This window comes from Glandiceps talaboti, chromosome 9 (assembly GCF_964340395.1).
Source record: "Glandiceps talaboti chromosome 9, keGlaTala1.1, whole genome shotgun sequence".
NCBI classification, from domain to species: Eukaryota; Metazoa; Hemichordata; class Enteropneusta; family Spengelidae; genus Glandiceps; species Glandiceps talaboti.
In genome coordinates, this window is record NC_135557.1 from 21,968,859 (window position 1) to 21,992,500 (window position 23,642).

A 23,642-nucleotide genomic window follows, 5' to 3' on the forward strand; every position below is an offset into this window, starting at 1 on the left:
TTTCTGTGCTTAAACACTGTTCTCCCAATGAAACCTGTTGTAAGATTAAGTACACAGAAAAACAAAAAAAGGACAGACTAGGATAAAAAGTTACAGAGACACAGTGTAGTTTAAAATGATATCCAATTACATTACTAGATTACATTCTTAATGTCTCTTTTATATTTCTTCATATTAGTGTTCCTCTGATCCTGGTAATTTTTTAATTTTGAAAATGTTGACAAAGATGTAGATTATAATTATTATGGTGATCATATTTGCAACTCATATCATATCACTTGATTCAAGTACAAAGTTTTGTTGCTGATCCCTTAGGCAGGTAACTTTAACCATCTGATCAGACCACCTCAGCTACTGATGTTTCTTCGTTAATCTCTTCAAATATCGCTTACGACCAACTTTAAGGAATTTGAAGAGAGTATTTATAACAATACTTTCTGGAAGTAGATCAGACAGTATAGCCTGTAAAACAATATATAATAAAAGTAAATACTAAAACAATAACAATTAATGGCCACTGAGGGCAGTGTCACAATTTAGTGCCTACACCAGGGTTGAATACCAGGAGTCTTCACAAAAATTTTGATCATGACCAATCCAAAGGCTGGCACATTTCCAAATAATATTATTCATAACTATTGAATGCATATTTGATAGTTTGGTTCCAGTTACCCAACCCCGCCTAGTTTTTCACATTGACCGTAAACTTTTTTTTACATATTCGAGAAAAGAAAAATTGTAAATATTGTGAAGTCTCGCAAGAAACAGTGGGGGCGGAAATTGATATCAACATCAAAAGACAATGCAAAACTGTTCTACCAATCTGTAATGGCTTTACATCTGATGAAATGAAACCAATAACACAGAAACCATGGAAAACATAACTACCTGAACTAGACACTCACCTATTCTAACATTGAGCATAATCAGAACCATGAAGTCTTTTTTGTTATGTCTGACTAATCTAAAGGCTGGTACATTTCCAAATTGTATTCATGCTAACAACAGGGAACTTACAAACCTGCCATGTTGAATGATGCATCATGGGAAATGGGATAATAAATACTAATCAATTATTATTGTAAACAATTTTGATACATTGTTTGTAACCACAAAAAATCAATTCATAGTCACCCTGACCATTGTGGGAGGTTTGTTTTATCAGTAGCTCCAGATTAGGTAATACGATAACAACAGATAATCCCATAGTCCTTTGCATCTGAGCATGCTCAGTCTGGATTGCAAGTTCCCTATTGAATGCATACATCATTTTACTTGTGACAGCTCCAAAGACCCTATGGCTCATTTGTTACCCAGACAAGGAAATCAGTATTTGTTATAATATTGACTTGACTTCTGCAAGAAATAAGCTTGTGTCTCTCACTATAGTCAACTTGATCTACAGAGGTTAAAACACACAACCAGTTCAAAGTTCTTTTAACTGTTCGATGCTGCCCTTTTTGTGTACTTTTTGACGTTTCTATTATAGAAGATGAATATCACTTTTTGATGTCATGTCCATTATATGCTGATGACAGAGCCGTACACATTCCCAAGTATTATTATACTTTCCCATCCAGGGAAAAGTTTAATTATCTTCTTTCAAATGCAAACTCCAAGCTTAATTTTCAGTTCGGCTATTTTCATATTTAAGTCTTTCCAAACACGAGAGAGGTTTTTGAAGGAAGTCTAGATTTTTGTATCATTAATTTCGTCTTATGGCATATGTGTAGTTGGATAACTTTTACTATATGTTGACCAATCCAGTGTGTTTCACCTGTGTATGTAATTTTTGTGTGATGGGCCGTGGCCCTTTACCGAAATAAAATTATTATTATTATTATTATTACCAGTTCAAAGTCTTTTAGCTTTCGATCTGTCTTGGTCGGTGATGCTCATCAGAATGACAAATTCCATGGTTACAACTAACAATACAGTAAACTTGTCAGAGATCGCAACACTAGAAAATGTCATTGTGGTGATGTGCAGATCAGATACACATTGGTTGAAATACAGTGGGCAATAATTCTGGATCTGGGCAATAGTCTCTTCATGTGTGGGCAATATAACCACATGGGCAATTGTCTATTTAATAAAGGTCATGTGATTCAATGCTGACCAATCACAGCCTATGTACACAGACGTGTTACAGTAACATATATAACAAATATTGTTTGAAAACAAACTTTATAACCCCTTCTCTTCATGCTGAGATTATCTGTGTCTGTTGCCATAACAACTAATGAATAATGCACGATATAACCATGGATACTAAAGGTCAGTAGCATGATATATATAACCATGGAGACTGACTTGTATGCCAGTGTGAGATGTAACCATGGAGACTGACTTGTATGCCAGTGTGAGATGTAACCATGGATATACTCACCTGTAAGTAGTGCGAGATAAAACCATGTGTACGACTTTCTACTCCAACTGTCATGATAGCTTGTTTAGTGTAATCTTCAGCTGATGGTACGGTAAAGGATGGTTTCATAGATGACATCTTAGTTGATACAAAGAATGGTAACACACTCTGTAAACATAACATTAAAACACGGTTCAAAAACTCCTATCCCGATCGAATTTGAGATCTTCTAATAACTGCAAACTTATATAGGTAATATTGACTAGTTGAGAGAGTTGGATCATGGAAAGGTGCTTCCAGTATACTTGAAATGTACTTAAGCTTAATGAGTACAAAATAATCCTAAGTATAGTTACTGTATTTCACAACAAATTATTTAGCTTCATAACAACCAAGTTTATGTTAAGTATACTTGTAATGTACTTGACATTGAAAAAGTATACCTTTAGTACAGAATGTGTATACATTAAGTATACTTTTTAGTGTTTCATTTTGGTAAGTTGTTGACTTATGAAATATAATCAATGTTAGAATATTAATTATAAGTCATAAAACTCACCTGAATTATGATACCTTTATCGCTATATTCAACATTAAGTGCACGAGTGAAGAAATCCATGTACGCCTGTAGAATACAAACAAGGCTTTGTCAAAGAAATTGCAGGACAAAATAATCATAGGAGACTGCTAGTGTGAAACCCTGCCACTGAGGGCGCTGTATATAATTCACTCCAATAAGAAGGCATTGGAACATCATTGAATGTTGTTTACCCCTATGGTGCGTATATGCATATATTTATCACTAGTAAATTTTGATCATTTTTATGGAATAATAGATAAATGAAATTTAAGATGACACTTTCCAAAAGTTAACCATCATCATATCTCTGGAAGACATCCTTTTGATAAAGTGTTCATAATAACTAGTATAATTTAATAGAGAAGTAATATGAAAAATGACTAAAAATCAATATCCATAAAAATATATATGTCAAAACATAATTCATGCACATTACAATTGTACATACATAAACGTGGGTGTACATACGTACATAGGTACAGACAGACAAACACACACACATACATACACTGTACATAGTAGAGGACCACCCATACACCCACTCACTTACCCACACACACCAACACACAAGTCACACACACACATACACACACACACACATGTACACATGTATAAAAACAAAAGTCACAGTGTCACTCCCACCCCCACCCCCACCCTACACACACACACACACTAAAACATTATAATTCTGACCTTTGTAGCTGAGTACACATTAAGTAATGGTGTTGGAGTCTTGCCTGATCCTGATGCTACGTTGATAACCAACCCTTTCTTTCTGCAATATAAAAAAATGATAAATTATTTTAATAGTTAATTAATCTGATTTTGTCAATTGCTTACATTGTTTATCAAACCCTACTTTTCACTTATCCTTAAAATGAACTGATTCTAGGCTTAAATTTACCAAGAGAATATCAGAAATTACATGATAAATTGGGGCTATGTGAACCTCAGAAAGGTCAAAATGTATCATTACTATCATCTTTCGTGGCACAAGCTGAGTTTATAAACCTTTTACTCAAGTTAAAATAACCTTGATTAAACTAAAAGTCAATCCATTCCTTTCTATGACATTAGACATTTACACTTGTCTTTATAGAGTATTTGATTTCCTGGATTCCTCTACATTTTTTGATATGTATACCAAATTACGTCATGATCTCATCATATCTTATATTTGCTATATTTTAATACGCAGGTATGGGTTCAGTCAATGGCAAGTGATAGTATATGTATATACTTCAGTAAATATAACCATGAGTGATTTTTAAATACACAGCATAAATCTCATCAAAGAATGTATAAACTCACTAAGAGTCTGCCCCAAATTAATAAATAATACAGGCAACAGGTGTCACTCCTGTCCTTCTTTCCTAAACAATTAGCTCGTTTAATGTGCTGGTGTGTTGACATTGGTAGCTTAGTTGTAATGTGACATTCCTAGCCCCCAAAACAAATGCATGATCAAGTTTGTAAGTACAATTTTAAAAAGAGTACCCTTGAATAAATGAAGTCATTATGTAAATGTACACCCAATAACCTGATTTCAGCCATGATGTTATTCAAATGAAGTCATTATGTAAATGAACCCACAGCAGAGATGAACATAGGAGTTGACATATGAAGCATGTGAAGTGTGTATGCGATAATTTACATATAATTTGAATATACAAATGTTTGATAACAACTTTAGGGGGTGTGGTTTACTGAAGCAGTTTTAACTGTTCTCAACACAAGCTAGCTGTTTTCGAGGGCTAGTAGGTATGGTGACAGCTACCAATGTAAAAACAACAGTGCAATAAGCAGACAACTAAATAATCAAACTGAACCTTACAGAAAGCTACATGTTATCATGATGGCTTGGCACTCTTTGTTACTTTGCTCTTGGACAACATGTCAAATTTACAAATCGATATCAATCTGTTGCCATGGTAACTTACCTTTGAGCCATTTGTGGGAGAAGAATTCTTGTCATCATTGTCACAGCTAGGACATTTACATTTATAATATCACTGACGAACTGTTGATTAAAGAGAGTAATTATTTTTTCAATTTTATTTTTCATTTTTTTCTAAATTTAAAATGTTCGAATTTCAAAAGAAAAGAAAAATTCTACATTATCAAACATTTATATTTATCAAGTATTATTAGATAGGATTACCTTACCTTATCAACATTTGGAATATCAATGAAATATTCAGGATACGGCATGGCCATTCCAACATTGTTAACAAGAACACCAATTTGTAGTCCTTCCAATGTCTTGGTAATGACATCATAGATTTCTGCTCCACCAGTAAAGTCTACAACGACAATCTTTGTCTTCACACTGTACTTTGTTTCTTTAAGAATAAAAAGTTGACACATCAATAGATAGGGAACTTGCAATCCAGACTGAGCATGCTCAGACGCAAAGGACTATGGGATTCATCTGAGGTTATCGTAATACCTAATCTGGAGTAGTCTGTAAGGTACGCCATGACGGGGCGCCCTCAAACATCAGCCAACCCCTAATGTGTGAGAGGAGGCCGGTGAGGGCAAAACGTCACAACGTATCTTACAGTCTAAATCTGGAGCTACTGATAAAATAAACCTCCCACAATGGTCAGGGTAACTATGAATTGATTAGTTGTGGTTACAAACAACATTGTTTATAATGTTCACCGATGAGTATTTACTATCACATTTCCCACGATGCAACATTCAACATGGCGGGTTTGCAAGTTCCCTATTGGCAATCTTGGATGAGAAATGGGAAATGATTTTTTGACTGTTTGTTAATAATTTGAGACAAGTTTACTACATTTTCCTACTTGAAGAAGGAATGTGAAATAATGTCACATACCATGGAGGTATAAGGGGAAAACCTATCTACATTGTGAAGATAATGAGGCGATTTTATACAGAATATATTCCGTGCATGATTATATTTTTATAGCTAAAAAGTTGGGTGTTAAAGTTATACTTATAAACAGTTATTTATAATTATGTCTAATTGATATATAGACTAAATCAATACAACAATCTTCAGTTCTTTCGTCACTTACCAGTTTCTATGGCAACCTTCTGTAGTTCATCTTTAAATCATCACAATAAGATTTATTTGGTCTATTCTTCACTTACCTATTTCCTTGGCAACATTCTCTAGTTTGTCTCTAGATCGACTCAATAAGACAATATTTAGTCCTCTCTTAGCTAATTCTTCTGCATAGGCCTTACCAATACCATCTGTGCTACCTGTAACAGCTAAAGGTCAAAGGTCAAACCAGGTTAAATTCAACTTCTGAGAGCAGTCTTATATACATCATCATGATCAGACATTGCAGAGGAGAATTGTTTTTGAAATCTGACATTAATGACAAGGTTTAGCAAAATAAATGCGTGTACAATCCTCTAATTTGGTTCATTTCTCCCTGTTCAACAGCTGAACTTTTTCCTGCCTGTGTCACTGTGTGTGTCATATATATGTTATGTTACTTATATTTTCAAATTCAAAAGTACACATATATATATACTGATAAAGTATGAGAATGAACTAACCTGCCCATGGTCCGAATGTCTTGATATCAGCATGTAATCTTAACACTGGACTCAAATAAAATACTTTGACTATATGAATCAAAGTCCATAGTATTCGTATACATACATAGGTAACAGTAACCAACCCAACTAACTTTAACACTGGTTGAACACTTCCGAAAATACCAGTAATATCAAACTGCATTTCAAACAAGTAAGTTACAATAAATAAATGCTGTGGGGTATATCACGGGTCTTCAGTTTGAAGAATCAGACGTAACTGCGAGCGAAAAGAGTTTAAGTTGCAGGTCGACAGACTTTGGACTGTGGTGGACGGGCGCCGGGCGAGCAACGTGTGATTCGTGTCTGTCGGCAGCCTGTTGTTTGAGGGCGCTGGTCACACTCGTCAGCATTCCGCTGCAATCATGGCTGCCACTGAGAACAACACGGAGCAAACGGCAACAAAAAACACCACCGATTCTATCGCAGCCGAGTTTAAAACTCTTCGATCATTATGCATCGACAACATCGAATACTTCCAACGAAGCAAGAGCCAGTACAAGAATCGCTACTTTACGGCATTTTGTGTCATCATGCAAACGGCGGACGCTATGGAACCATTGATGGAGGGGTTTCAACGTATTGTTCACCATTTCGATTTTGACGAAGAAACACCCGGAAATGGCTACCGTAGTTTGCTCAGCGTCGTTAGAAAATGTATAAAAAAGATCGTCGAAAACTCGAAATACATCAAAGATTATCGTAGTGGCTTGATGTTCAGAGGTGGTACGTATTGTACGGAAATCGAAAATTATTCCAACGTGTTCGGTCAATTGAAATTGTTGCTCGGCCAAGCACAGCGATTATTAGGCGGTTCAAAACCTGGCGAACTCTTTCCAGATGAAAATTTATTTCCATTGATGGACGGACTACTGGTTGAGGCTGAAGCACTGTACAGGGAATGCTTTTATGGAAGAGCTCTGGGTTTCCAGGTAAGCAAACACCTTGGTTTTACACTTTATCGTGAAGCCATCACAACCTGTTGTGAAAGCAAACATAATAATGTCTTCTTAATTGTAATGTCGCATCACTGCCATAAATTTATCAAATATATTCGACATTAGCCTACAGTAGAACTAAAGATACCTGATAAATACGTCTGTCATGTAATGATGTACAGGAGAAATAGCATGGATATATTATTACTGGAAGTACATCGTATAGTTTTGTTTACTGTGTTACACACCTCGCTATGCTAGTAGTGGGCGTCACATGTCTACTAAAAGTCCTACTTGTGAGGCAGCCATACCAATGTTTACAAGTAAGATCTGATTACCATATTAGTTATTACAGAAGCTTCATGATTTAGGACTGGACTGTGTTTACTTTGTGATATCTTGAAATCTTATCACAATCAGTCAATTGTTTTACCACTGTGCACTTTTTTTTCATCAAATAACCTGGACTAAATATATTCACAACAATTGATATTACATCTGTTAATGAGACTCAATAGTTTGGTTTTAGAAACATCTTAGTAGAATATAAACTTTTTTCAATAGCAGATTTACAGAATTGATTTACAGGGCTCGAAATTAACAGTAGTCCCATGCCCACAGACTACCAATTCTTGTCATGGGACTAGCTCACTCAGGCTACCATTGATTATGTGATGAGGATGGAAGATGTACGGACATGAAAGTATTTTAATAATACATATATTTCCAATAGAGGTCTGTTTTCAGTTCAGGAATATCGGACTACAGGTCAAAACCCTTGGGCTACCATTTTCTGAAACTGGTAGCCCACTGGCACTAGGACTACCAAAGAAAACAGTTAATTTCGAGCCCTGATATAGGAGTTTGACAGAACCCCATGATGTGTGAATGCAAGTGTGGCATACTGTGGGTATTCATGATGAGTGTTTCCTGCATTCTCTGTGGCTGCACCTTCAAAAGCTCAGTGAGTTGAAGTGAAACAAAAAACACAATAAGCAGGAGTACAGATACCAGCACACACCCACACCAGCACTGAAATGACACGGGGTCCTGTTATCACAATACATTATAATTATCTTGATCAGCAACATATTTCCATAAAAGTTAACATACTCTAGTGCTGCAGTGTGATTTTAATACTAATAGTGTGCAAGGCATGGACTCATTTACATATCATTTGCATATTCATATGCAATAATGTTTTTTGGTACTGCAGTGTAAATCATTAAAATACGAGTACTGAGTAGTACAGTTGTTCTCAGCTCAAATAATAATGTGAAACATATGCAATAAAACATAGTACTTACAGAACAACAACATTATTGTGAAAGAGTAAAAAACCTAAAGTTGATATTAAAAACATGTCTTAAAACAACTAATTGAATCTCCCATTCCATTGTACTATTATCAATGACATTCCCTTTCTTTATGGGAGTACAGCGGCTTGTTGAATACACTGTTTTTTCTTTATGGCTACAAATGACGTATTTGTCATTGTATTCAAACTAGTAGGAAGGACAATAAGTTCCATTGAGAAGGAGTCTGTGAGGTAATTTACAAAACAGTGCCAACACCTGATGTGTTGTGTCCCATGACTATACATTTTGTACATGTGTCAACTGATACTAACTAGATGATAGACCACTAGAGTGACTCATACAAATAATATGTGTATACTAGAATGAGTACTGTCCAATGTGTGTGTGTGTGGGGGGGGGGGGCCTTAATATGGGGTCCACTCTACATTATTCTATTATATGGTCAAATGGACCTTTACCAAATCATAACTGCCATTAATTGCCACCAAAATACTGCATTTTATCATCCACCACTTCCCCAATATGGGGTCCACTCTACATTATTCTGTTGTATGGTCAACTGGACCTTTACCAAATCATAACTGCCATTAATTGCCACCAAAATACTGCATTTTATCATCCACCACTTCCCCAATATGGGACTAATATATTTTGGTCTAAAATTCAAAATGGGTCTAAAATGGGGTTTGGGGTTGACAGTATTGGCCGCACATCCCTACTAGAGCTGACCATGATTTAGCCATTGGTACATGTAAGTCACTGTACCATCTCCTTAGAATTTAATTCTGTAACAGTTGATTATATATACATTATGTATACATGTAATGTTTTATAGTTGATGGGATTAATATTGATTAGGATTAATAAATGATTGTCTCACCTTTTATAAAATTGAGTATTTGATCTTCAAATGGATTAATTATTATTATATTATCTGTAGGATTAATAACTAATCTATTATTTCATCTTGTACATTATGTAGTCAATTTAAAATTAATCATGTTATAGTTTTGATAGTACTATGACTTGATAGATTAATATGATGTATAGTCATACTGTAGGAATAATCAGTCCAGTTATATTAGAATTATTTCATTTTTTAATTTATGGATTAATTACTAATTATTTCATTTTTTAATGTATGGATTAATTACTAATTATTTCATGTTTTAATGTATGGATTAATTACTAATTATTTCATTTTTTAATGTATGGATTAATTACTAATTATTTCATTTTTTAATGTATAGATTAATTGCTAATTATTTCATTTTTTAATGTATGGATTAATTACTAATTATTTCATTTTTTAATGTATGGATTAATTACTAATTATTTCATTTTTTAATGTATGGATTAATTACTAATTATTTCATTTTTTAATGTATGGATTAATTACTAATTATTTCATGTTTTAATGTATGGATTAATTACTAATTATTTCATTTTTTAATGTATGGATTAATTACTAATTATTTCATTTTTTAATGTATGGATTAATTACTAATTATTTCATTTTTTAATGTATGGATTAATTACTAATTATTTCATTGTTTTTTTCAGTACCATGAGTCAATGCAGCAGTCACTGTCTGTTATATCCGTTGCCATGGCATCATTTTCTGAAGGCTTCAACAAACATGAAGGTGGCTGGGCTAGATTTGCTTCTTCCTTGGTCAACAGGTATGTTGTATAAGTACAGTTTGATGCTACCCTCCTTTCTCTACCCTCCTCAAATCAAGGATTTACCCCACTCCTTGGTTAAAAGAGATTTAGTGTGGAAACAGATACAATCCCTGCCACCCTTATTCTAATACTACCCAAATCAGTGATTTGCCCAAACATTGGTCAACATTGAAACAGCTCTCAAACCAATCTATGCTATCCTCCTCTCTACCCTCCTAAATCAGTGATTTACCCCAGCATTGGTCAACACCTTGAGGGTGTGCATTGAGACATAATTTGCCCCATCCTTGTAATTGGTCAACAGGGATGAAATGTCTGCAAAGAGCTACAACCCTTCTATATTATCCTCCCCTTTACCCCAAAATAACCCTTCTCTGCCACCCTCCCTCCCAATCACCCCATCCTCCAATCCCTACATTACATCATCTACCCTGTGAACAGTCTTATTTCTAGAGATAGTGATACATGTGTATCACCTCTCTCCATGTCAACCTATCCGACACCATACTTTGGCATTGGTTAACAATTACTATGTCATCCCTCCCCTTTACCCCAAACTATAACCCACTCTGCCAACCACCCATCCACCCACCCTCCCTCCAATTCCTCCATTTTATGGTTTGCCCCAATTCAATGTCAACAACTATATGCCATCTTCCACCACCTCTCCCCCCTCAGCCTCCCTTCCATCTTACCAGACACCATATCTTGCATTGTTTAACAAATATTCATATACAAACTGTTTTTTCCAACATTTCTTTCCTTTTCTTGATTTGTATTAGTGGCAAGTACATGATGGATCCTATACTGAGAGCTGAACAGATCGTCAAGGTTACACGTAATGCTGATATCAAATTCTGCAAAGCATTCTGGTCTATCAGTGAGGGTGATGTCATGCAGGTAAGTAATACAATTCTTCGCCCCATCCTTAGGTGACAGGATGTACATGTGGGAAAACTGCTGCAATCCCTTTATGCCAACCATCATTTGATTTTGTCTATAGCTTTTGTCTTTTTTCCGAAACTCGTTGACAATCGTAGTGATACTGTGTCATTCTTACGATTGTGAGTTTTTTAAAGATGGATATATTTTAGTTATTTCCTTTTCAGTACTAAAACAACTTGAATCATTGATTAGTTTTGCACAATGAGTAGACTTTTCGAAGACATTTGAATTAAATTGAATGAAAAAATGTAAATACTGTATTGTAAAGAATAAAAAAAACCATACTTGAAGCAAGGACATGTATGTTACTTTTTTTTTCTTTTTTTTTTCGTCTCCTCTCGATTTGTCTCATTTTAATATTTCCTGTTACGCGTCTATGAACACTTTCTGGATATAAGGCGCTCTATAAGTGCTTATTTTATTATTATTATTATTACCAGTAGAACATCAACATTTAATTACACCCAGTCTCTAGATTTTATTTGACTTTGCATTTGTGAAGCACCTCTGAACAATAACATTTTGGATTTTGACACTATTAAAATTTTTTACTGATTATCTTCATTTTTATAAGGCAAGATCCTTATTTTTGCTTCCAACAATAAAAAAGTATATTCCTATTTGAAATGTTGATATTTTTATTTTCTAAGTGATTCCTGTAACTTACAAAGTTGATGTGTTTATAAAGACAATTTCTAAGTTCACTTCTTATCAATCTATAGAAGATTAATTATTGATGTGTGATTTCTTTCATAGGCTATCCCTAACTTCATGTGTCCTGCTCTACAAGTTAACAGACTGATCCAAATCCAACCACATTGTTTTGAGATCAGTACAGCTGATGGTCAAGATACCAGAACTATAACACCCCCATGTGCACACACTGGACCAGGACCAGCATTTATTAGATTGATGTCAGCTGAACAGAGAGAAGGCGCAGTGAGTATTGCAAATTGACTGACAGAAGTTACCTTTGAGTCTCTGTCTGTCTGTCTGTCTGTCTGTCTGTCTGTCTGTCTGTCTGTCTGTCTGTCTGTCTGTCTGTCTGTCTGTCTGTCTGTCTGTCTGTCTGTCTGTCAGCCAGCCAGCCTGTCTTTTTCTATTAACTATATTTTTACCACCTCTCATAACTCTTTGATCAGGAGATTAAAGTTACAATATACCTATGGGGCTGTACTGCCAGTCTATCTATCTATCTATCTGTCACTTGATCTGTCAGTCAGTCAGTCTGTCTATCTGTCTCTTGATCTGTCAGTCAGTCAATCAGTCAGTCAGTCAGTCTATCTATCTGTCTCTTGATCTGTCAGTCAATCAATCAGTCAATCAATCAGTCAGTCAGTCAGTCTGTCTGTCTATCTCTCAGTCTGTCTGCTATATTTGGAAACCGTGCAAAATCAATACAACATATTATACATTCATTCAGAAGTATTGCCTAGTTTATATGTCCCTGGCTTCACAGAGAAATAAATGTGGTAAACTCACCAGTTACAGTGATTATAGCCAGCATGTATACAATCATAATATGTACATGTTTAGTTTACCTATGTCAGTGGACATATAGAGGTAACCGTTATGGATTTTATGTGTGTGTTTGTTAGCAGGATAATTTATTAAACAATTTAATATGGATGGTTTTACTAACTGAAAAGTTGTCAAATAATTGTGTACAACTTATTTGAGACAAGGAACAGCAACTGATTCAAATTTGGTGATTAAGTTCCAGATCTGGATTTTAATGATTTTAGATTTAGTGAATCATTGTTAGCAATAGCCAGGAGGGTCTATGGGGTCTATGCAGGAGCTAATTAGTGCTGATGCAACCCTGGAGGGCGCCCTCAGTGTCAGGGGGTTGTACATATGTGCATTCTACCAAGTACCCACTATGATGCACTAGTTGCTAGAGTAACATGTGTCTGTAAGAAATCTGAAAATAAACGAAAACATGTTAAAATTTTGTTTTTTGCTTTGTTTACAGTTGATGTCAGAGCAAGTACCAGGTCAAGGTCAAACTCAAACACCACCCCCTGCACCTACAAGGAAAGTTGCTCCGTTGTCAAGAGGGCTTGTTATTCACATCCATGGTGGTGGATTTGTTGCACAGTCATCTAAGTCACATGAGGTGAGTCATGCCCAAATTTGGACAAAATGTTACAAAGTCATCTAAGTCACATGAGGTAAGTCATGCCCATAGTTGGACAAAATGTTGCATAGTCATCTAAGTTACATGAGGTAAGTCATGTCCATATTTGGACAAAATGTCAGTCATCTAAGTCACATGTCATGTTACCCAGGTGTACTTACCTGTTGACCAATGAAATAAATGCTAACATCAATGTCTTTGTATATTATATCCAGGTGTACCTGCGTGTTTGGGCCAAGGAGATGGGTGTACCAATTGTGTCTATAGACTACAGTCATGCACCAGAACAACCATTCCCAAGAGCATTTGAAGAATGTTTCTTTGCATATGCTTGGATCATTAGAAATGCGCCTGCACTTGGTAAGAGAACAATTCCAATGTTTGATATGTGTATGTGTGATTATTATAGTACATGTATGATTGACTGGCACTGTGTCAGAATGTGTGTGTGTGTGTATATGTATGTGAGTGTGTGTGTGTGTCTGTATCTATTTATGTGTAAGTGTAAAATATGTGTGTGTTTATGTACTGTTGAGAGAGAGAGAGAGAGAGAGAGAAAGAGAGAGAGAGAGAAAGAGAGAGAGAGAGAGAGAGAGAGAGAGAGAGAGAGAGAGAGAGAGAGAGAGAGAGAGAGAGAGAGAGAGAGAGAGAGAGAGAGAGAGAGAGAGAGAGAGAGAGAGAGAGAGAGAGAGAGGGGGGGGGGGGGTGTAAGGGAGAGAGGGAGGGCGAGGGGAGAGAGAGAGAGTTAAGAGTGTGTGTATGTGTGTGCATATATCTGCATGACTGCCTAAATATGTTATTTTAGAGTGTGTGTGTTTGTTCAGCAACATTTTGATGTAAACTCAGAGTGTTCTTTATATTACAATTCATTAGGGTAAGCAGTCTGAGTCTGCACATTCACAAAAAAGAGAAATATCAAAGACAAACTGTGTTGTACGTTATTTGTAGATTCTAAAAAATAGATGATTTTAATCAAACTTTATTTTCTATGTTCCATTTTGGTTAGGTTCCAGTGGTAAACACATCTGTTTAGTTGGTGACAGTGCAGGTGGTAATCTAGCCATTGCTGTAGCTATGAGAGCTGCTAACTATGGTATTCGTGTACCTGATGGCATCGTTACTTGCTATGCTCCATTCCAAGTCAGATATTCTCCATCACCATCTAGAATCTTATCTCTAATGGATCCACTTCTCCCACTGGGTGTCTTGTCTTGTTGCCTGGCATCTTACGCAGGAATGAAGGAAGAAATGGTCGACATGCCAGCACCAGCATTTGTTATTCAAAGCCAAGCACCACCGGACAGTGGAGAGCAAACAAGCCCACCAACGGATGGTCTGACTTCTAATCTTAGTCAGGATAGTGGTACTGTTGATAGTGGGAGTTCAGCCCCAGCTAGTCCACCAGCAGTGACAGACGACAGTGGTGCGGAAACAAACGGAGAGACTAACTCTACACAAGATGATCAACCAAAATCTAACAATGGTCTAGTAACACAGGATGACAGTAGTGTAGTCAATGGTGTTGAGATGGAGGAGATTTCTCTAACGGATGACAGCCCTGGAGCTGCACCTGCAATGACTGCAGAGACTGGAGAGTCGCAGGAAGGAAGTAAGAAGGGTAATAAACCACAGCCGTTGTACTTCAACTCACCAAGTCAGTTATATGACAACACTTCCGTTGGTTCACAGTATGTAAGCTCTCCTATCAAGAAGTACAGAAACATACCAATTGTCAACAACCCGTACCTGTCACCACTTGTAGCAGAGGATGAATTACTTAAAGATTTACCTCCAGTCCATATTGTGGTAAGCATGTCAACCTGTGTTTGTAAGGTTGGATCCTCACCTTTACTTAAACATGAACTAGCTGTAATTGCAGAGATAGTGTTTCTGATAGTTAAGGTGGTAGTGTAGTGATGGTGGAGGGGTTGGTATTGGTGATGGTGGAGGTTGTGATGTTGGTGGGGGTGGTGATGTTGGTGGTGGTGGTGGTGGTGGTGGTGGGGGTGGTGGTGGAGGTGGTGGTGGGGGTGGTGATGTTGGTGGTGGTGGTGGTGGTGGTGGGGGTGGTGGTGAGTGACCTATGGGGCTTTTGTAGCGACAAGTAGTGACAACCCATAGTCACAAGTATTTCTGGTTGAATGAAGAAAAATATTGGAGAATAACATAATTATACCATTGTAAGTGATATAAAAAAAAATCGAGGAAAGTAATTATGGCAATTTTGAGCATTTTGATTCATATTTCGAATACAGCAGAACTAGTGATGTAGACATGTGTTGTTGTGACATAGATTATATATTCCAGAGTTTGTGTTGAACCTGGCTAGTGTATTGTATAAAATCTATTGTCTTTCTTATCTTTGTAGGCTTGTCATCTTGATCCCATCTTAGATGACTCCGTCATGTTTGCCAGACTCTTGAAGAAAGTAGGTGTACCTGTGAAGGTGAAGATAGTAGAGGATCTTCCCCATGGATTCCTTAATTTTAGTGTCGTCAGCAAAGGTGCCAAGGCTGCAATGGAAGACTGTATCAAGATCGTTATGGAATCCATGTATGGAGAAGGTTATGAAGATTGGGAACAGTTAGAAGTTGGATGTCAGACTGACACTACTGAGTTACAAGGCATGCCAAGAGTTGAGAGAACAAGACCTGCATCACAGAGTGAAGATATTACTACAACAGAAGGAGAAGCTACAACACAAAGCACAAGTACCAGGGAAGCACAACAACCAGTGACATCACAGACTGCACAACAACCAGTGACATCACAGACTGCACAACAACCAGTGACATCAGAGACTACACAACAACCAGTGACACCACAGACTGCACAACAACCAGTGGCATCAGAGCAACCAGTGACATCACAGTCTACACAAGAAGAGATGACAACACAGGGTACACAACAACAAGTGACATCAGAGACTACACAACAGGAAGTGACATCATCACAAGAGAAGGAATCATCACAGGCAGACAATACAGGAGACAGTAGCATCCAAACTGCTGCCGACATCCATGCACAGGATGTAGAAGTTGAAGAGAGCAAAGCTGTAGAACCAAACAATGAGCCAGAGCAATCAGAGGTCAAGGTCAAGGCCACACCAGAAGGTGATGATGACACACAGAAAGAAGACCAAGCTATTGGAGAAAATGTACAATCTGAGGAAGCCAAGTCTAACATCACTATTGAAATAAGTCCTCCAGATGTTGAAGAGGAGAAAGAAGAGGCAGACGAACCAAAGACAGAAGATGCAGCTGAAGGAACATCTGATTGTCAAGGCAACAAAGATGAAGACACTCCTGAGGAAGAGAAACCAGAAAGTGAACAAACAGAGGTTTTAAAAGATGAACATAATGTCAGTAAATCTGAGAATACAGAGGAAGGAGGAGAGGGGAACGAATCAAATGAAGATAGTGCATATTTGTAAATTGTCAAAAAACCTTTTAAAGTTTATGTCTGTAAAATATTGTATTCAGAGCTTTGTTTGAAAGTCGATTGTAAATTTAGTAGATATGTACATCAGGAACAATGTGGTTGTATCAGCACTTTCCAACTTATACTGTCATATCAGTTACCTTGCATCACATCAAAGGTACCTAGTGTCATGCTTAGATGAATTAGTGTCACGTCATACTTACCAGATGTTATGTCATGGTCATAATAGTATAATGTCACCTTGTGTCAAGTGTCAAGTTTAAGATCATCAACTGTTGTTGCTTTGTCACCTCGTGTCATGCCAGTGGTGTTCATTGTCATGTCCTGATTGGATAGTGTCGTGCTGACGTTTTACATTAGTGCAGTCTGTTTATTGGTACGACATAAGGTCTCTGTTGATTCTGTAGTTGGGCTCATTTCTTGGGTAAAGTAACAAACTCATGTACAATATTGAATGGGTTAATGCTATGAATAATAATGGCATTATCAAAACATGACATGAGTGACCTTTTGACCTTATGACATCACTGGTGACAATGTTACAAAGTAACAAGATGGTAGTTAACATATAGGTTGGCAGACACACTGTAAATCTGCCATTGTATGTATCAGGTCTTCAGTCATAAATAATGTATTCTACTTTTAGATATTTAGTAATTAAAATATTCTAATCAGATGGCAGTAATTAAATAGTATAATCAAATAATATTTTGATTTATAACTGTTTACATGTACTAGCTTGACAAAGTAATTGATTTTGTAGATTTGCATGACAATGCAGTGTGTCAATTTTAATCAGAATAGTTACAATGTGATACATTGTAATACAATGTTATGAAATTCACTTCAGTTTTATCACTTCTATTGATTAGATTCATTGCATGACGTCTGCGTGACCCACATCTGGATGTAGGGGCATGCGAAAAACCTCTATTCTCTATTCACTTCAACAAGAGTTTTAAACGTAGCTTGCTTTGGAATCCAGTAAAATATGTAAAACTTTGTTCTTGGAAGAGGTGACAGTAAAGGAAGATGATAGTTCGACAGCTTGTTTACAATTCAGTGTAAATTTATTTAAATTTATTCAAGGTCACCCAAAGGTCAGGAAAGTCATATAATCCACTTAGCATCATTACAATTTTGTAGGTAACTTGTTGAATTTTAATTATGATTTTAGGAATTCACAAGATTTTCAATATCTATGTAAATATTAGCAACATTTGTATGGTGTTTGTAAATTACTGCATTATGTTGACGTTTTTTTTTTTTTTTTAGTCAGAGAGTTAAAAGTACTAGTTGAAATCCTTACAAGATTGTTTGTAAAAATTATTGGCATTCTGGCATTCAATGTACATTGTAGATGGACATGGAAAGTAGTGTCATGTACTAATAGGGGACTTGCAAACCTGCCATGTTGAATGTTGCATGATGGGAAATATGATAATGAATACTAATCAATTAGTATTGTAAACAATGTTGATACATTGTTTGTAACCACAAATAATCAATTCATAGTTACCCTGACCATTGTGGGAGGTTTATTTTATCAGTAGCTCCAGATTAGGTATTACGATAACCACAGATAATCCCATAGTCTTTTGCGTCTGAGCATGCTCAGTCTGGATTGCAAGTTCCGTATTGGTTTATTTGCTGGTTATGTAAAATTGTACATAATATGGAGAAAGTTAGTTGCTATTCTTCAAAAGAATGTTTTTACTGAGCTACTGATCTACAGTTGTCAAGTTAGTCATTGCCAATGAAGAGCAAACCACCTGGTGGAACATATATGTACCAACCAATGAAAATCATTATTAGCAAACCACCTGGTGGAACATATATGTACCAACCAATGAAAATCATTCATTAGCAAACCACCTGGTGGAACATATATGTACCAACCAATAAAACACAAAATTTAAGTGAACCACCTAGCAAGGAATATGTCAACCAATTAAATTCTCTCTTACAGATAAATGAATAGTAGATGAACTACATGGCAAGGATTATATCAACCAATGAAATTCTCTCTTACTGAAAGACAAAGTTTAGTTGAACCACTTGACAAGAAAAAATTCAAACCAACCAATGAAATTCTCTCATACTGAAAAACATCATTTAACTATGAAACCACCTGGTGAGAAAAAAAAACAACCAATGAAATTCTCTCATACTTTAATACAAGTATCATATTTATTGTAACCATGACAACTGAAAGTCAAACATGTAACCGTGAGATATTCATGAAACGTGTCGTAAATATTTGGATAATTCTTCAGTTAATGAAAAACAAAAATGACAAAAACTACATGAGAATAGTAATTCAGTAAATCAAGGTACTGTGGTCTTTCAACCAGTGAAAAGTGCAAGTAAAAGGAACCACCTGGGTTGTGCTCAAGCAACCAATCATATCTAGTTGAAATAGAGATTCTTAGCCAATGAAAATGTGTAGAGCTATGCAATGCAATAAATGTTGATTTGCAGTGGTTTGCTGTGTTACTAAATATATAGGTGAATGGTGTTTTAAAAGATTCAAAGATGTTTATGATGTAAAATGAAAATGACTTCTAAATATGCCTTGATTCTCTATCTTGCAAAGAAGTCAGATTTTGTAATAGTGCATGCTATGTAGTATGTACATATATGTTTGTTGGTTTGTGTCTGTTATTTTGTGTGTATGTTTGTGCGCACATTTGTGTGAGATGATTTCTTCATTTACAGAGGCTAAAATATGTATATTTGCTAGTTCTGTATGCGTGCCTTAGAAGATATTTACCATGTTTTTCACCATTGCAATAGTTGTAACAGTCAGTTAGATATCGTTGATAAATAGCGCCCCCTTGTGTTGAATCTTAAGCATGGCATAATAGGCTAACTTTTGACTTATACAATTGTCAGGTAAAATAGAATATTATGAACTTTTCACCTTTGAACCTTTGATGTAATTGCTCTACTCTGCCACCAGAGAGCGCTGTTTAGGATATTTGTGTATGCATATGACCTTGTTACCAATAGCAGTATAATGGTTTCCTTAACTGTTCATCTAAGAGAGTTGTTTTCCAAAGCTGTGTTAAAGCTCATATGCAGAGTAACAACAAGTATGCCATATAATAAATAACAAACAAATTTTGGACAACAAATTTTGTTGTCAAAATAACAGAAACTGGATTTTCTTGGTACGAGTCACAAGAAGTTGTTGTATGTCAGTGGTATATCAAATTGAATTTGAGGACACACTATTAGCCTGTATTCAGATGTAGATTATATTTTGTCGTATTCCTAAAAAAAACTTCTGAAATGTGTTTTATATAAATACTAGTTGTGTGCAAATACATAACCTTTAGCATACAATGTAATAGTCAGCATGTACAATGCACATACAGAACATGTGCTAGTCACTGAGGATTCGAATACATACGATATAATCTGGCATCTGTACTATCTCCTCAAATGCTCCGTACTGGTTAACCAGGCATCTGAGTTAGCGGACATTCCATAAACGAGGGCACTCATGAATATTCATAGAAATGAAAGTCCGGTGGATTAGAACAGTCATCTTGACTTCATGGAATGTCAAATGCATACCATGTTATGTTTAATTCTATTAATTTCAGTGACAATAGTATTAAAGATAAATTACAAAAAAAAGTCAAGACGACTGTTGACTGTCTTAGGCACAGTATATGTATTATTGTAATGTAGCAGTGCGGGTACTTCTAGAGTTTTTGTCCGAAAACTTTTGCACATACTTGCCTTGTATTACAGTATGCAAAATAAGTAAAGTACTTGAAATGTTGTTTCAATCTCCATTCAGTTTTGTAAATATCAGAACTTCATCATGTAGAAATAGTCTGGTTACTGGAATGTGTGTGTGTTGTAGTGAGTCTGTTTATTAGGGTGACTGTGTCTGTTTGTTGTGGTGAATCAGTCTGCAGAGAACAAAATCAGTTTTGGATATTGAGAAGAGTTGCACTTAATGTAAAGTGAGAATTCAGATACTAAATAGTGAATTGACGCCAGTTTATCAGTGAAGACGTCTTGCTTTCTACTAGGAAGGGAGCTCAAATGTAACTAGTCTCGGTTACCCAGACTTTCCACCCCCCAGCAGAGTCTGCGACATTACAACGTCAGTGATTGGAACAAGATGGCTGCACTAAGAGACTGACCCACACAACGTAAACCTGTATGGTAGCAACTCTTGCTAAGAGTATTTTGGTCAATCTCCTAACAAAGATGAATTTCAAACACTGTAAACCATGATTTATAGAGTTGATGAAAAGGAAATTCAGGGTCATATTCACCCTATCAGTAACTGCCACAGATCTTGACAGCAGCCATGTTCCTCCATTATACACAAATGGACCATGAAATGCCCTAGACTCTAGCTCAGTCATGAAGTGAGCCCTCAGTGGTGAGGGTAGGTAACTGAGACCGAAGAAAGTATGTAGATTGCAAGCAACTCATCACTAAGAAGCTGATATTTCTTGAAATATTGAAGCAGTATTGAAATGCTAATAAAACCAGCCTTTACAAAAGAATGTATGAAGGAATCAGCAACCAAGGCAAAATAGAAATTGTAAAAAAAATTATAGTAAATATATTTACTAAGATGTGAACATTATGCATGGCAGAATGTAGCCCGACATTTGACCCTATCATTGTGAATCAGGTCTTAGCTCTGACCTTTGACCTTGAAATTGGGGAACTAAATAGAGCGTAGCACCATGTGGTGAAATGACGTATTTACTATTCTTTAAGAGTTTTCATTTATATGTATCAACAATCTAAACGGAGAAATCTATGTTTATGTTGACTGTTTAATGATTAATTTTGCTGGACAAAAAACTTAATAAAAGGAATATTGATGCACAATAGGAATGCAAACAGCCATGTGATCATCATGTGACAGCCCATTGTGATCTTTCTCTTTCTAGCCACATGTGATTGTTCTGACTAGCTACATGTGATTGTCATGTGACAGCCCAATGTGATCATTCTCTTAACCTAAAATGTGATTGTTAGGCTGCCTGGCTATCTGTGATGGTCATGTGACAAACCAATGTCATTATTTGCTGACTAAACCAGATAATGGTCATGTGACAACCAAATGACATCTCTGACTAACCACATGTGATAGTCATGTGACAAACCAATGTAAATGTTCTCTAAACCACAACAACAAAACAGAGTTTGTTATTTATACCTTGTTTTACTCATTGTGCAAGGACAGTTTAACTCCTGTGGAGAAATTTCTGAAGGTGTACAACCCCTGCTTCTTAAAAAGTGGATATTAAGATAGTTGTACCAGTATTTTGGCTAAATTGACCTTTCACTGACCTCTATCAATATGTGTTGGTTCTTGTTTTATTTCCTCAAATATGGATGTATATTAAATCATTGCTGTTTTTGAAATAAATTAGAAATGACTGAAAACTAAAGAAGTGATTTGTACTTATTACAGGAGAAATGATGTAGGCTTGGTGTTTCACTCATGGGACATTACAGGAGAAATAATGTAGGTTTGGTGTTTCACTCATGGGACATTACAGGAGAAATAATGTAGGCTTGGTGTTTCACTCATGGGACATTACAGGAGAAATAATGTAGGTTTGGTGTTTCACTCATGGGACATTACAGGAGAAATAATGTAGGCTTGGTGTTTCACTCATGGGGACATTACAGGAGAAATGATGTAGGCTTGGTGTTTCACTCATGGGGACATTACAGGAGAAATGATGTAGGCTTGGTGTTTCACTCATGGGGACATTACAGGAGAAATGATGTAGGCTTGGTGTTTCACTCATGGGGACATTACAGGAGAAATGATGTAGGCTTGGTGTTTCACTCATGGGGACATTACAGGAGAAATGATGTAGGTTTGGTGTTTCACTCATGGGACATTACAGGAGAAATGATGTAGGCTTGGTGTTTCACTCATGGGACATTACAGGAGAAATGATGTAGGTTTGGTGTTTCACTCATGGGGACATTACAGCTAAAATGATGTAGGCTTGGTGTTTCACTCATGGGGACATTACAGGAGAAATGATGTAGGCTTGGTGTTTCACTCATGGGGACATTACAGGAGAAATGATGTAGGCTTGGTGTTTCACTCATGGGACATTACAGCTAAAATGATGTAGGCTTGGTGTTTCACTCATGGGACATTACAGCTAAAATGATGTAGGCTTGGTGTTTCTTTCATGGGACATGATGTTTTTAGCACAAAGATCTAACAACACCATGGTACAATGCACACACGCAGTGCAGGATCCTTTACCCCACCACTGTAATACTATACATGTAGTCAACTCTTTAGCACAACATTCCATTCTTACCACCAGCAGTGGTAGTTTAATCAAGGGATGCTATTGGACCATGGAGTATTGAAATACACATGATGATCTCATCATGAAGTAAGTAATAAACAATATTTGTCTGAATAAAGTAACCAATTGCAACCATCTACCAGTGTGTCATGAATTACATGTACTTATACTGACAATGCTGTTCACCCTTTCCCCAGCAGAAGATTTTAACAGCTAGATTTTCGGTAAAATTTGTTCATGTATGTTGAGAGAAAGAGCTGCTCATAGAAAACGTCAGATATATACTAAGTGTCTATGTAGAACTAGTATACGGGGTATACG

At 36.3% G+C, this 23,642-nt stretch overlaps 2 protein-coding genes across 2 annotated transcripts; one reads left to right on the top strand and one right to left on the bottom strand.

Annotated features, from left to right (window-relative positions):
- Positions 1-236: 236 nt before the first annotated feature.
- On the bottom strand, positions 237-6,826 carry LOC144440389 (very-long-chain 3-oxoacyl-CoA reductase-B-like). The gene is made up of 8 exons (XM_078129758.1): positions 6,489-6,826; positions 6,072-6,194; positions 5,115-5,290; positions 4,889-4,968; positions 3,642-3,723; positions 2,928-2,993; positions 2,390-2,536; positions 237-462 (listed from the first exon to the last, which is right to left on the bottom strand). The coding sequence occupies exons 1-8, from the start codon at positions 6,670-6,672 to the stop codon at positions 352-354; spliced, it is 969 nt and encodes a 322-aa protein (XP_077985884.1). The 5' UTR covers positions 6,673-6,826; the 3' UTR covers positions 237-351.
- Positions 6,827-6,892: 66 nt separating this feature from the next.
- On the top strand, positions 6,893-22,329 carry LOC144440152 (hormone-sensitive lipase-like). Its single transcript, XM_078129425.1, has 8 exons — positions 6,893-7,459; positions 10,348-10,466; positions 11,252-11,369; positions 12,171-12,353; positions 13,390-13,533; positions 13,770-13,914; positions 14,561-15,360; positions 15,923-22,329. Exons 1-8 carry the CDS (start codon positions 6,893-6,895, stop codon positions 16,985-16,987), a joined length of 3,141 nt encoding a protein of 1,046 aa, XP_077985551.1. The 3' UTR covers positions 16,988-22,329.
- Positions 22,330-23,642: the final 1,313 nt, after the last annotated feature.